Consider the following 13,429-nt stretch of genomic DNA (forward strand, 5'->3'; position numbering starts at 1 on the left):
AAAATATTTGAAATTTATCTGTTGCATGATTAAAAAGTTTTTTGAATTAGAGGTGGGCGCGGGCCTAATTTTTTATTCACGGCCTGCCCGCTCACGCTTACCACTTAAAAATTTTCGACCCGACCCGTCCGCTCACGACAATCAATATTTTGATCCACGCCCGTCAAGCCCGAAAATTCACGGTGTTTTTAAATTTTTCAAAACTATCGCTATAATTTCACACTTTTTTGAATTCATTCTTATTTTATTTCTCTAATTTCATAATCCATATTAATAACGAAAAATAAATACAATCTAGAAATCGAAATTTATTTAGAAATAGAAGAATGTCCATCTTTTTTTATTTGAATTGTGTACGCCTTTCCTCTAATGAGAGATTGGCTACAGAAAATAACCTTTCACTAGAGGCCGAACTTGCAGCTGTTAAAATTTTACTCGATAATTTTCTCAAAAAAGGAAATGAATATTCCTGCTTCCAAAACTTCAAAATATCGTCTTGTTATTTATCTTATATGAATCTTTTAAGTTCATCCTCACAGATTTCATCGTTGACGGTGATGTTGATGCTTCATCAGAATCATCTAAAAATTCTCTAAATTTTTTATTTAAACTCGCGTATGATGCTGATATCCATTGTGGCTAATCTAATTAATTCTTGCTTGCTAAACAAGTACACCTGTATTTCAGAATATGATTTTAAGAAACTCTGTATCATGATATATACAGAGTTCCATTTAGTTATTCTCGCTATTTCAACTTGTTTAAGGGTGTGGCTTAGTTTGCTATTAGCTGTAGATTGTTTGAAATATTGTACTTTTACACCATTTATATTTATGGCTATTTCAGTTAAACAATTGTCAAAAATATAATGCATAATATTAATAAGTATATGGCATATACATGCAAGCGTTTCTTCATCTTTGAATGCACTAAGATTTGCTCTGTTATCACTCACAACACATTTATTTAAGTATTTTCTACTTATGTATATTCTCCTAAAATTGAATTGATTACACTTTTAATTTTGACGTTTTTTTCATCCATTGCCCTTGTGGCCAAATAATGTTTTTAATTTAAAATCCTTAATGAATATGTCCTATAATGGTTAAAAAACTTAGATTTTTATAGTCATCCGTCCAAATATCAGTGATTATGGACAATTAATTATTATTGCATGCTTTTGATCTTAAATTTTATTTCATGGTATATTTTTAAACCTATAGTATTCATGAGAGTTTTTCGGTTCACAACTTTTATATTTTGTTATCCATATGTAACACCAACATTTATCTCTTGGCCTAGCTTGTAAAATTCTTCACCTTCTGTTGCATTTAAAGATTGAAGATCTTTATAAATAAAATATAACTGACTTTTCTGTAAAAAGTTTAAGCAAAATTTAGCATAAAGATCTCGCGACAAAAAACACCTAAACGTAAAAAGAAAATAGAACTAACTAAATGGATACCGGATGTAGTTTATAAAATGCGGAAGATTTTTAGCTTTCATAAATTATTCTTTTTTTAAAAAAAAAAACTAAATTAAATAAGAAAATATATCATAAAATTATAAAATTGCTAATTTATATTTATAAAAAATAACAATTTTAAAAATTAAAATTTCCGCGGTTCACGGGAAATTTATGTTCACGTCCGATCACGCCCGGGAAAAATTTAGGGAAGGCCCGTCACTCCCAGTCACGTCTTGGAATTTAAAATTTATTCGCACTCACGCCGTCACGCCTAATTTCACGGCCCGAGTACCTATATTAAATATTAGATATAGAATTTTTGAAAAAAATCAGACTGGGCCGACAATTAAAACTGATCCAATATACTTATTGTTTTTGGCTATTTTTAGGGTTGTACTGATGACAATTTCCACTGATCCAATCTGATATTTGTCAATATTTATTTTAAACAGCACTGATCTGAAACCTATCACCCACCTCTATTTGGTATTATAGTTCTAACTTTTTTTAAAAAAAGTACATTATAACCAAATGATTAATTTACTTTTAGCAATTGTAATTAAATAATTTGATACGTAAAAAAATTCTAATATAAAAAAAATTGTGTGCCAAAAATTAAGGTGAAAATTAAATATAATTTCCTAAAAATAATTATCAAAAATGAGAAGAAAAAAAAATTGAAAAAAGATCGAAAATAAAGAATATAAATGACTTAGATTGAATAAGTTAAAAATGTATGCAAAAGATTAAAATATAAGGAGAAAAAATTATGAAAGTCAAAATATTGTTAATTGTTATGCATAATGACAAAAAAGGAAAGAATTGTTTAAAAAAAATGGAGTAGAGAGGTGAAGAGAAATAACGGAAAATTTATAAATTATTATTAAAAAGACAATCAAAAATAAGAAGATAAATAAATTGAGAAAAGATATAATAAAAAAAATAAAGTAAAGAAATCGCTAAAAAAGTTAGAAATAAAATAAGAAAGAATGATAAAAATAAATAGAAAAATTGTCAAGAAAAAAATTTATAATATTTTTTTCAAAAATAAGATTTCCTTTTTTGAATGAGAATTTTCCTTTATTTGAATTGAAATTTTTCCTTTTCTTTTTGGAATTTTCCATATTTGATTGGAACTTTTCCTTTTTTTGATTGGGCCTTTTCTTTTTTTGATTAAACCTTTTATGATTGACCCTTTTCCTTTTTTTGATTGGACCTTTTCCTTTTATGATTGACTTGTCCTTTTATGATTAGGACTTTTCCTACCCTGTATATGAAAAATCTATGAAAAAACCAATATAAATTATATCAAGTTTAAAAGTTCAAGATAAGATTATCCGAATTTCTTTAGGTGGGTATTCCTAACATGATTGAATCCATTTCCGGTTAAAATCCGATTCATTTTTACCCAACTCCTTAGGAAAGGTCCATCTCTTCGGCATCCTCTCTCAGTGATATTGATAGGCAGGAATAGATCAAAGAATTGGTCACTATAATCTGGCCATTTTAAGGAGGTGATTTATTTTATAGGGTAGGTATAATCATTTATTTGGGGTAGGAGGTGCCATCTTTTAAACATTTTTGTAATTCACCTGAGTAAATATAAAATAAAATATAACTTCTATTTACATTAATTAATTGTTTTTAAAATAAATTTTTTTTAAATTAATTTAATTTGCCAAATAAAAGTATAATTTTATCAAATTTCTCCACGCTTTACCATCATTTTTCTTTCTCTCTTCTACCTTTCAACCATCAAATTCCTTTTCGCGTTTATCGCCAGCGATTATTTGGACATTCTTCGTTTCAAAGTATTAAATTTTTTGTTTTTTATCTTAACTTATTATATTTTATCGAATTTTTTATATTATAAAATAGGAAGGAAGGAAGGAAGGAAGTAAGGAAGGGAAGGAAAGAAAGTGTTTTTTTTTCTGAAGCGCCTTATTTTTAAAAAAATTTAAAGATTTGATTCTATACCGGATATACACGCCGTCATGTTTTGGAATACCTACCCCCCCCCCCCCTTTATAAATTTCGGAACAATCTTTCTACGAACTTTTAAACTTAATATAATTTATATTAAAAAAATTTCAATATATTTTTTTGTATTAATTATGAATGACTCAAAGGTTAGAAACAAAATTTGTTTACAATTATAGGGAATTTCCAAACATGTTAGAATATACAAAATCAGATGTTTAAATGCTCATAAAAATTATTCAAAATTTGTTTACAATTCCCTAAGATAGGGTATTTCCAAACATGTTAGAATATATTTCCGACAAAATCAGATGTTTAAATGCTCATAAAAATTATTCAAAATTTGTTTACAATTCCCTAAGATAGGGTATTTCCAAACATGTTAGAATATATTTCCGACAAAATCAGATGTTTAAATGCTAATAAAAATTATTCAAAATTTGTTTACAATTCCTAAGATAGGGTATTTCCAAACATGTTAGAATACATTTCCGACAAAATCAGATGTTTAAATGCTCATAAAAATTATTCAAAATTTGTAAAAAATAACACATTTTTGCCGGAAAAAAAAGCATTCACGCTAACTTATACATCAAAAATATAATAGGCCTGAATCAATTTGCCTTGATTTGTTTGTCATAAAGTCTGCAAATTTCGTAATATAACATAGTTTCCTTTTAAATTAAAACTTTAAGAATTTTTCATAATTTTGCATATAATTTTTATTTTTTCTGCAGGACCTGAAAAAGCTCTGCCTGGATTTTGGTTAGGGCCTGCAGATCAGATTTCTCATAAAAAACTAACCAAAATTATATCAAATTTAAATATAACAATTTTCGCATGAATGCGTTAATAAAATTTCTAGGTCTGAACCCCGGGTCTGTGCTCGGGGTTGGTGCTCAGAGGACTCAAACATCTGGTTTTTCACACCAACCAATTAACAACACTAGCATGAAGTCAAAGTAAATGTATCGAACAGATATTTATTAAATGACAAATATTTGGAAAAAAAAACATGTACATGCTATTCATTATAAATGCGAACGGAATTGTTTTTGATTGACATATTCTTTTTTTGTTCTTCCAAAAGTTATTTAAATTTATGTTATAGAAATAGTAGTATTAAATCATATACCTTTAGCCAACTTCAAAATGGCCTAGCCAGGTTTTTATACCACTTTTTTGTTAAAAAAAATTCTCAATCTTCAAGTTTGAAGCTAAACTTCGGGATTTAAGTCTAAAGCAATGGTTGAGATTCCCAAAATTTAGATGATTAACAAACTATTCTCGAGCCAACAGATCCCAATTTATAAGAATGCTAGCTCAAAAGTAACTCCATAATATGAGTAACTATGGCTGCTGCCTTCGGCATCCCCTTAAGCCAGAATTTGTTTCTTTTTTGGAGGAAATGAAGCTATATTTAATTCCTATATGCAAAAAAACTTAATTTGGTTTTTAAAATATATGTCGGTCCAACCCGGCCCGGCCCGGGTACTCGGGCTTAGGGCCGGGCCCACAGGTCTCATGAGCCGCATTTTGGTCCGTATTATCTCTCTACATATTTATAATTTATGGATGTGTTCCAAATTTTTTTAATATAAAAATTAAGTATAAAAAAACGTATATAAACATTATCAGCCTATATTCAAATAATTCAAATTATTTATTCAAATGAATTTACAATTTTTTTCTTTTCCTCTTTTTTTTTTTAGGATTTAATATAAAAAAGTAAATAAAATTCTGATTTTTATATATATATAATAAATAAAATATAACCCCCTTTTCCTCTTACGTCTCATCTGTTAAATAAATATGGGAAGAACAAAAAACGCAAAATTGAAATATTTTATTAACAGAGGCGGGAAGTCACCTATGGCGGGAATCATAAAAATGTTGGCCAATCGCAAAGAGCTGATGAATCAATATGGCGACTTGCAGATGGTTGCTAAATCACCTAAATTGGGATAACTAGGCCTAGCTAAGTTAACTCAATGATGACTTAAACTTGTAAACTAAGCCTCAATTTGAAGATTGAGACGATATTTTTTTATGATAAAACTTATTCCAAAAATTTTAGATGTATTTGTAAATTGTATCGGAGGGTCTTAAAAATTTTAGATGTATTTGTAAAATGTATCGGAGGGTCTAAAAAATTTATGCAGCTGTATTCCCAGGAAGAGTATTTGACTAGAGGATTAGAGTTCCTAAGGTCTTTTATTGCTTTGGACTTGTGAGTTAAAATGGAGAAAATCATTCTCCATTAAGAGGTCCAAAATTAAAATCGATAATATTATGTTGAAGAGGGCGATAGTGCTCCTAGAAAATCTCCTCAGTGAATTAAATGATAGCCTTCGATGTCGACAAAAAATATGACATATATACCTAAAAATGAAGGATAGCTATTCTGAGCTCTTCAATAGTGAGAATTAAGTAGCCAAGGATATTCCCCTCAAAGGGATTTGGATTTTAATATAATAGAAAAGGGTTTTCTTTCAAAGGAACCTTATTAGATAATTAAATGGAGTGTGAATAAATTTATGCTATTTTTATGGTAGGGCAGTATTTGTCTCATCTTAACGTGAAGGGCAATCATTTTTACCATAGATTTAAAGTTTTGCAATGGATATTGATATTAGGGTTGAGCACTGAGTTGGAAATGAGGACAAATTTAAAGGATGGGTATTAATGATGTATATAAAATCGTGTTACACGGCTACTGCATATCTTACAGTAGAGAAAGTTTAGAGGGTTGGACGATAAAACTGAATCTATTAGGGGATTCCTTAATTTAAAATTTTAACTCGTGCATGAGTGAGAAACCTTTAAAATAAATCTTAAAGCTTAAGGGGTCTGATATAAATTCATTTTTTTAACTCTAAGGATCGCACAAAAAAAATTTGCGCACCCCAAGATGTGATTCGAGATTATATTAGATAGCAAACCGGCGCATCCAATAGGCATATTATTAGTCCAGTTGAGAAATTTGTGGCTTATCCAGATGGGGGGGGGTAGGGAAGCGTAAATCAGATACGTAAATATCATTTTAAGTTATATAAAATTATTTCTCTTAACAATCATTGTAATTCTGATTCATTCCTTTTTAAAATTATATTTAAAAGGATATCTAAGACCTTTTTTTTTGTTGTTCACCGTTTTTTTACTTTTGAAAAAAGATTTTTTTTTTTGTTTTTTATGAATGTTTTTCCTATCATACCTATTATTGATACATTAATCAATTTTTTTAAAAAAGGGGAAATCTTTAATTTTTAAAGGATAAAGAAAATATAAGTCGAAGATAAAATGCTCAAGCTGAAATCCTGCTGCTTTTGCTTCTCCACCAGAACCGGAAGTATAATATCTGCCGTCCTTACCTTGGTAACACAATTATATATCATTATCACCCTCCGCATAGGTACTAACCTATTCGAGTCTGCCCGCCCAATGTCGGACTTGGGCGGTTAATTTTGATTCACGGATAAGCGAATCGCCCTAACTTAGAAATGCTAATTTTCTGGCTTGATTGATGTGGATCTCGTTGGAAAATTCTATAAGCCGGCTTACAAAAAATTTAGGGCTCCTTTGCAGAAAGGGCCCAACTCATAGTCCTACTCCATACAAAGGGGAAAAAAATAAATTATTTTGTCTAAATACTTTTTTTTATTTAGATTGGTTCTTTGATACATTCCGGTATTATAATATTCGCTTTGACGGCATGGAACAGAAAGGATACAAAATATTTTCCCCCGGAAATCACTGAAGGGAACATCAAAAGTTATATTATATTACATACGTCGTATTGGGATAACAGAATCCATTAGGATTCGAAAATCTTTCAATATTAAATCTCTTCTCTTCTCTTCTCTTCTCTTCTCTTCTCTTCTCTTCTCTTCTCTTCTCTTCTCTTCTCTTCTCTTCTCTTCTCTTCTCTTCTCTTCTCTTCTCTTCTCTTCTCTTCTCTTCTCTTCTCTTCTCTTCTCTTCTCTTCTCTTCTCTTATCACATATGATATATTATATTGCATTTAAATACTTTTTTGAATTAAAAAAAATAAAATAATCACGCAAGGTATAATGATTGCTTGGGGATTTCAACTGTTTTTCGCCATATGCGTGCTCATATCCTCCATTTTCTTGATAATAGGCATTCAACGAGTATATATTTTTTTAAATTTTTTTAAACTTTACTTCCACGCCTGTCACTTTTAACTCACAAATCTTCTGTATATAGCTTCTAATCTATTTGTTTTATGCCATATGTCCATCAAAAAAAAATTAGAAAGCCTCATACATGATAAATAGGGGTAGCTAAATTAAAATTAAAAGACATCGAAATACAGAGGAAGAGGATTTCGACATTAACTTTTTTAAACCCTACAGTGGTTTAGCAGGATGTATTAGAAATTTCGCTGATTTCAATATTAATAATAGTATATGACGTGTAAATATCTTCTCTTTTTTTTTAAGCCAATTATATTTAAAAATTTAATCTCCAATTTTATCATGTGACAAAGTTATAGGCCCGATAGTTTAAAATATAAATAAATGATATACCTATTTTTTTTATTAGAACCCCTGAAACATTTGATCTCTCATAATTTAAAATAGATATTATGTACTCCTGTATCTATCCATATAGTCTTTTACTTTATAAGCTCCTCAGGAGTGATTCTCGATCCCCTTGCATCTCCCGGATGGATATCTTCATCCTAACACACGAATCCTAACTTAATTTTTTATATTCTATAAAAGACTCGATTCTTGGTTTATACGGGAAAAGTTTATTAAAAAAAATTTCTTGCCTTATTAATAATCATTTTTGGGTAAAATCGTTTTAGAGACAAGGGAGTATTAATCAATTAAAAGCCCTAAGTAAAAACTTCCCTTACATGTCCAATCTGGAGCCATATTAACTGATTCATAGCCCTAAAAGAATAATTAATATTATTACTTGTCAGGGCAAGTAATTTTGGAGTCGTCAAACGCCAAATTTAAAATGGTTATCTTTCTGAGCGAAATGCTTGGATCTAAATCTTTCTCTCTAGATCATTTAGACCGGAAACCTGCAGGCGCCTCCCTAAGCTCGACTGGGCTGGGCAGGTTCTAAAAATTTTTTTAAAAATAAAATATACGGCCGAAATCGCCATTATTAGCTAGAGAAAACAAAAATAAATGCATTATATTTAAAAAAAAATCCGGACCGGACCAGGAATGATGCCACTGATTCTAATTTAGATGAAGCTATATAGACGGGAATACTGTTCAGAAATACCAATCCACAAGGGCGTCTCAATATAAAAAAAATATCAGCTGAACATTTAGCTATATTCGTTTAAACCCCTTCCCCTCCAGAGATGAGCTAATCTTCTAGTTAGAAAACTACCAAGGCTAAGATTGACACTTTTCCGTGCAACCGAATAATAGAGCTATTTACTCAATTATAATAAAAAATTAAAAATGTTTTTTTTTTTTAAATCATATTTTATTTACGCAATATTGAATGAAAAGAATAACCGACGCTTTTTTTGGCCGTGGATGGTAAGTATGGTAATCGGATTGACAATGGCCTTCTGTTCATCTCTCGTTGTTTTGGCTATGGGGGTTATTTTTTTCCCTATATTATATTTACTTATTAGTGTTTGTTTAAATCGCTCAGTTTTCCTCGCCGATTAAAATGCGGAAGATTTTGGCCAGAATGAAAAAAGACAATGACGGGAATGGCCCCCCATACCTAATTGGTTTGTCTCAAGATTGAGAGACTGGCAGTTCTTTGTACCAATATTTACCTTACAAAAAGCTAATTCCGATATACTCTTGTAATATTTGGTTCTATGAACTGCCAGATTCTTGTTTATGATCTTGAGACGAATCAAATATGTATGGGGAGCCTAGCCTTAACCTCAAGATCTCCTTGGACCAATATCTATGCGATTTGCGGAAATATATATGTGTTTTCTGGATGATTGTGTTAGAGTCCGTTTAAACAACCACTATTTTAAAAATCATTTTAAATCATTTTTAAAAAAAAAAAAAAATAATGATAAAATTTATAAATTTTATTTCATATATTTTAGCACGGAACTCAAATTATAACATATGGCATCTCGTTAATAATCTCCGTATCCTTTTGGGTAAGTAAAATTATTTTTTTTGAGGAACTTTCAATAGGTGTTCCTATAAACGATCTTTTATATCCGACCCGACCCGACCCGACCCGATAAATTATTTTAAACGTATTTTGCACGATCAAATTAAATTCGAAATAAAAGATTTTATAAAGAAAATAATTCCTAATGTAGGAGGGAAAATTATTAACTCCTAAAGGAAAATAAGAAATATTGGTGCTATTCCTGAAAATTTTACCGGAATCTGGCATCGACCGAATTGAAATTTTGAGATTAAGATCCAGCCCGACCTAACCCTAGAAAATTTTTGTCTGAAACCTACCCCGAACGGGAGTTTGGTTCTTATTCATATAGGTCCGATACATCGTTTTATTTTCTATTTATATAACAATGTTTCCATTTTAATCACTTTCTCTCTTCTTTTTTTTTTGTTTTAAAGACCATTCCATTGTTACTTTCTTTCTTCCATATTTTTATAAATAATATACTTTTTAAAAAAAAAAATTAATAGATTTATTGTTTGCTGTCTGTCATATCTTATTACCAAGATTTGGAACAAACATTTTGAAAAGGGTACAAATAGGAACTACAAGCAAAACAATATTAACTTATTTATCAAATAAAATATAAGGGAGTATATTATCCTGTTATATTATAAAAATATAATATGGAAAAAGCTTAAATTCTTGTATATAAAATTATGTCAATAAATTTTATCTATCTAATCTTAAATATATATATATTATTATAATATGACATTTATACATATAAATAACCATTACAGAAAACATTTAGTGTTTATGGGGTTTATTTTAACATTTTTTTCAAACTACGAATCATTTGCGGGCTTTTAATTCTTATCGTAAATCGTAATTTATATAATAACATTAAAGAGCTATATATTATAAAAACTATATATAAAATATATTATATTATCTATGTATATATACATTTTAAAAACATTAAAAATTAAACACATTATTATAAACGGTAAAGTAAAAACTTTATGATCAACTATTTTATAGTTGTGTTCCAAAAAAATATTTAACCTTGTGCGCCAACAAAACTATTGGCAGCGGCGGACCTATTTTTAGCCCCCGTCAACAAAAGCGGCCTAAATCGAAAACGGTGTTATAAATTTTTAATGTTTTTTTAAAAAAAATAAAAATGAAATTTACACTACAACTACAGATATCTCGCATATTTTTTTTAACCTTAATTTAAGAAGAAAACTCATAATAAATCCAAAATCGATTTGGTAATTTTATAATTATAATAATTATTTTATTTAAATTTTCTGGATATAATGACGATCTCCTTGAATATCAACGTCGATCCAGCTGGGGTGTGCTGGTCGCGAGAATACAAAGATTTTTTTGGCGAGCCTGGAAAGATTGGGAAGTTCACTCCTCTTTTCTTTCCATAAATTTAGAACATCCATATCTTGAGAATGTCGTTTTCCAATGCCACCTAACATGGAATCATAATTTGTATTTGTTGAATGTTTATTTTCCAATTCTGTCAAATAACTTGAATTTAATAATTCCTCTTGATCCACAATAGCCATATTTACTACCTGAATTTCTCTCTATTTAAAATGCTTTATTATAAATTCTGAAGTTGAGCAATTTTGCTCTATTATATACTTTGACATAATTTTTAATTTTTGAAATCTTTGATCTAAAAGAGAAGCCAATACCTAGATAATTTTTTAAATAAAAAATTAATTCAATAAATGAAATATATTTATTATTATTTGCAGATCACAAATGGAAAATCGTAACGCAAGTTTTTTTAGCATATTTTTCTTAATAAGTGAAGTGATTTGTGAACTATCACTATCATTTACTCTTAAATGTGTTTCAATTTCACTTCTAAGAAGCATCGCTAAGTTTAACATAGGCCCTTTTTGTGCTGAAAGAAATTCGACTTTTTTAAATTTTGAAAGAAATGCTAATAGTTCTTCTACCAGATTAGATTCAAATTTTTATTATTTTATGAGAAAGTATTTCTCATTTCTTTTCAAAAAATTATTAATTAAATTTTTATTTAATCCAGATATGCTTTCTAGCATAATTAATATACTGTGCCAACGTGTTGGGACATTTATTAAGGTTTTCTATCCGTGGAATTATTGTTTATATTCATTGGAATTGCCAATTTGAAAATGGGTATCTGGGCATGGATCAGTGATATCAGATCTAACATGTCTGATGTTAGATCTATTGTACCTAGGCATTTTCTTTGATCTGCCGCGAGCAGTTTTATATCTTAGAGCAGTAATAAAATCTCTAATTCTTTGATGAGATTTTCAACAAAGGGTATCTTTTTATACCATCTACCGTAACCAGAATGTGTAACCGTTACCCAAAAATAAGTGGTGTTCATATTCACATAATCGAACACCCTAGCCCTAGCGTCTGTGACTATTTGCATTTTTTACTTTTTATAATTAAATTTTTTTATTTTATCAATCTCAATTTAAATAGTCTCACCTGTATGTATAATCAGTTATTAAAGTAAAGCAAATCAATTAAAAATTATCAAATGAAGTGTAAATGTAAAACAGTTTCTTCTTCTGTATTGATCTGTAAACACATCGAATTTAACAGAGCCAAAATTTTAGCCCTGAGTTAATTTTTTTCTTGAACATGTTCATTGATAGGTAAACATCATTAAAAGAAGCACGGAGCCTAGTGTTGTCCAATCAGAATTAGAATCCTTAACTTGATATTTCTAAAATAAGTACTACAATTAGTGTTGTTAAAAAGGCCTATTAGAGTCGGTTTTTTTAAATGAACCGATTATGATTATAACAAAAATAATATTATTTAAGCCCTGAGACTCTGTAAAAAAGGTTTACATAATATTATTTTGGATAGGGCCGTTTATAAAAGTGGTCTCAAATCAGGCTTTTTAACTGCAAACACTAACAAATAAATTCACAATATCTCTTTCCCTTCTAGAGTGCTCTTGTTGATAACTTACTCAGTATTGCTAAACAGATCTTAGGCCAGAAGTGCTTGTCCAGATTTAAATATAGAAAATTTATTACTTATAAAAATAAATAATTTTTTTTGGCCAATCCATTTTCTTATACTACAATTAACTTTATATTATAAAATTTAAATTCAAAGGAGCGGTTAAAAAAACGTCACTTCTTTAAGAAAGACTCATTAGCGGTAGCTCTCATTCTTTTAAATAGGTTTAGCAATATTAAGAGCTCTTTTAATTGATCTTAAAATATTTTAAATTTTGGTATAAAATATTTTGTTAGCAAGATATAATTTTTTTTTAGAAGAATTCTACAATTTTCTTGATTTAATGAATCTGACAAGAGTGGAAAGTATATATATATATTCTATTATCAACATATATTCGTATAGTATAAAATGTTTAAAAAATTGATGAGCATTACATACAGTGGTTGTATTTTAAAAACTGATGGCATCGATTTTATTATTTTTTTAATTTTGAAATCCCTTAAAACCCCAACAAGATTTTAAAAACAAAAATAGATGAAAGCTTAGAACAATTTTTTTTAACGCAAAAAATGGCTGCGCATATTATAATGCTTATCATTTATTTACAATGAAGTATTTTAAATCAAAAAGTGATTATTACAATTCTTTTTAAAATGCTATAATAAAATCAATTCGCCCTCTCAAAACTAATACATCTGTTATGAAAAATATGAGTAAATAAAAATGTATAAAATACCACAATCCTATCCCTTAACAAGTCCATCGTTCTTATATTCAAAAAATGGTAAAACACAATATAAATTGGTGTTTAGAGTAATATTGCTCAAGCCTGAAGATTATGTTTGTAGAAGGAACAAAGGTTTGGAAAATAATAATA

At 28.9% G+C, this 13,429-nt stretch overlaps 1 protein-coding gene across 1 annotated transcript; it reads left to right on the plus strand.

Annotated features, from left to right (window-relative positions):
* The first annotated feature begins 6,708 nt into the window (after positions 1-6,708).
* Positions 6,709-10,202, plus strand: LOC135925040 (uncharacterized). The gene is made up of 6 exons (XM_065460189.1): positions 6,709-6,823; positions 7,114-7,219; positions 7,513-7,598; positions 8,952-9,044; positions 9,518-9,574; positions 10,080-10,202. Exons 1-6 carry the CDS (start codon positions 6,749-6,751, stop codon positions 10,134-10,136), a joined length of 474 nt encoding a protein of 157 aa, XP_065316261.1. The 5' UTR covers positions 6,709-6,748; the 3' UTR covers positions 10,137-10,202.
* Positions 10,203-13,429: the final 3,227 nt, after the last annotated feature.

Source organism: Gordionus sp. m RMFG-2023, chromosome 2 (genome assembly GCF_954871325.1).
Source record: "Gordionus sp. m RMFG-2023 chromosome 2, tfGorSpeb1-WG-v2, whole genome shotgun sequence".
Taxonomy (NCBI): Eukaryota; Metazoa; Nematomorpha; class Gordioida; order Chordodea; family Parachordodidae; genus Gordionus; species Gordionus sp. m RMFG-2023.

Excerpts from the sequence above, each read along its gene's own strand:
- LOC135925040 (XM_065460189.1), top strand. The coding sequence starts at position 6,749 with ATGCTCAAGCTGAAATCCTGCTGCTTTTGCTTCTCCACCAGAACCGGA. Across the intron at positions 7,599-8,951 it reads TGATAATAGGCATTCAACGA|AATAACCGACGCTTTTTTTG; the intron begins GTATATATTTTT and ends TTGAATGAAAAG. Across the intron at positions 9,575-10,079 it reads TAATCTCCGTATCCTTTTGG|ATTTATTGTTTGCTGTCTGT; the intron begins GTAAGTAAAATT and ends AAAAATTAATAG.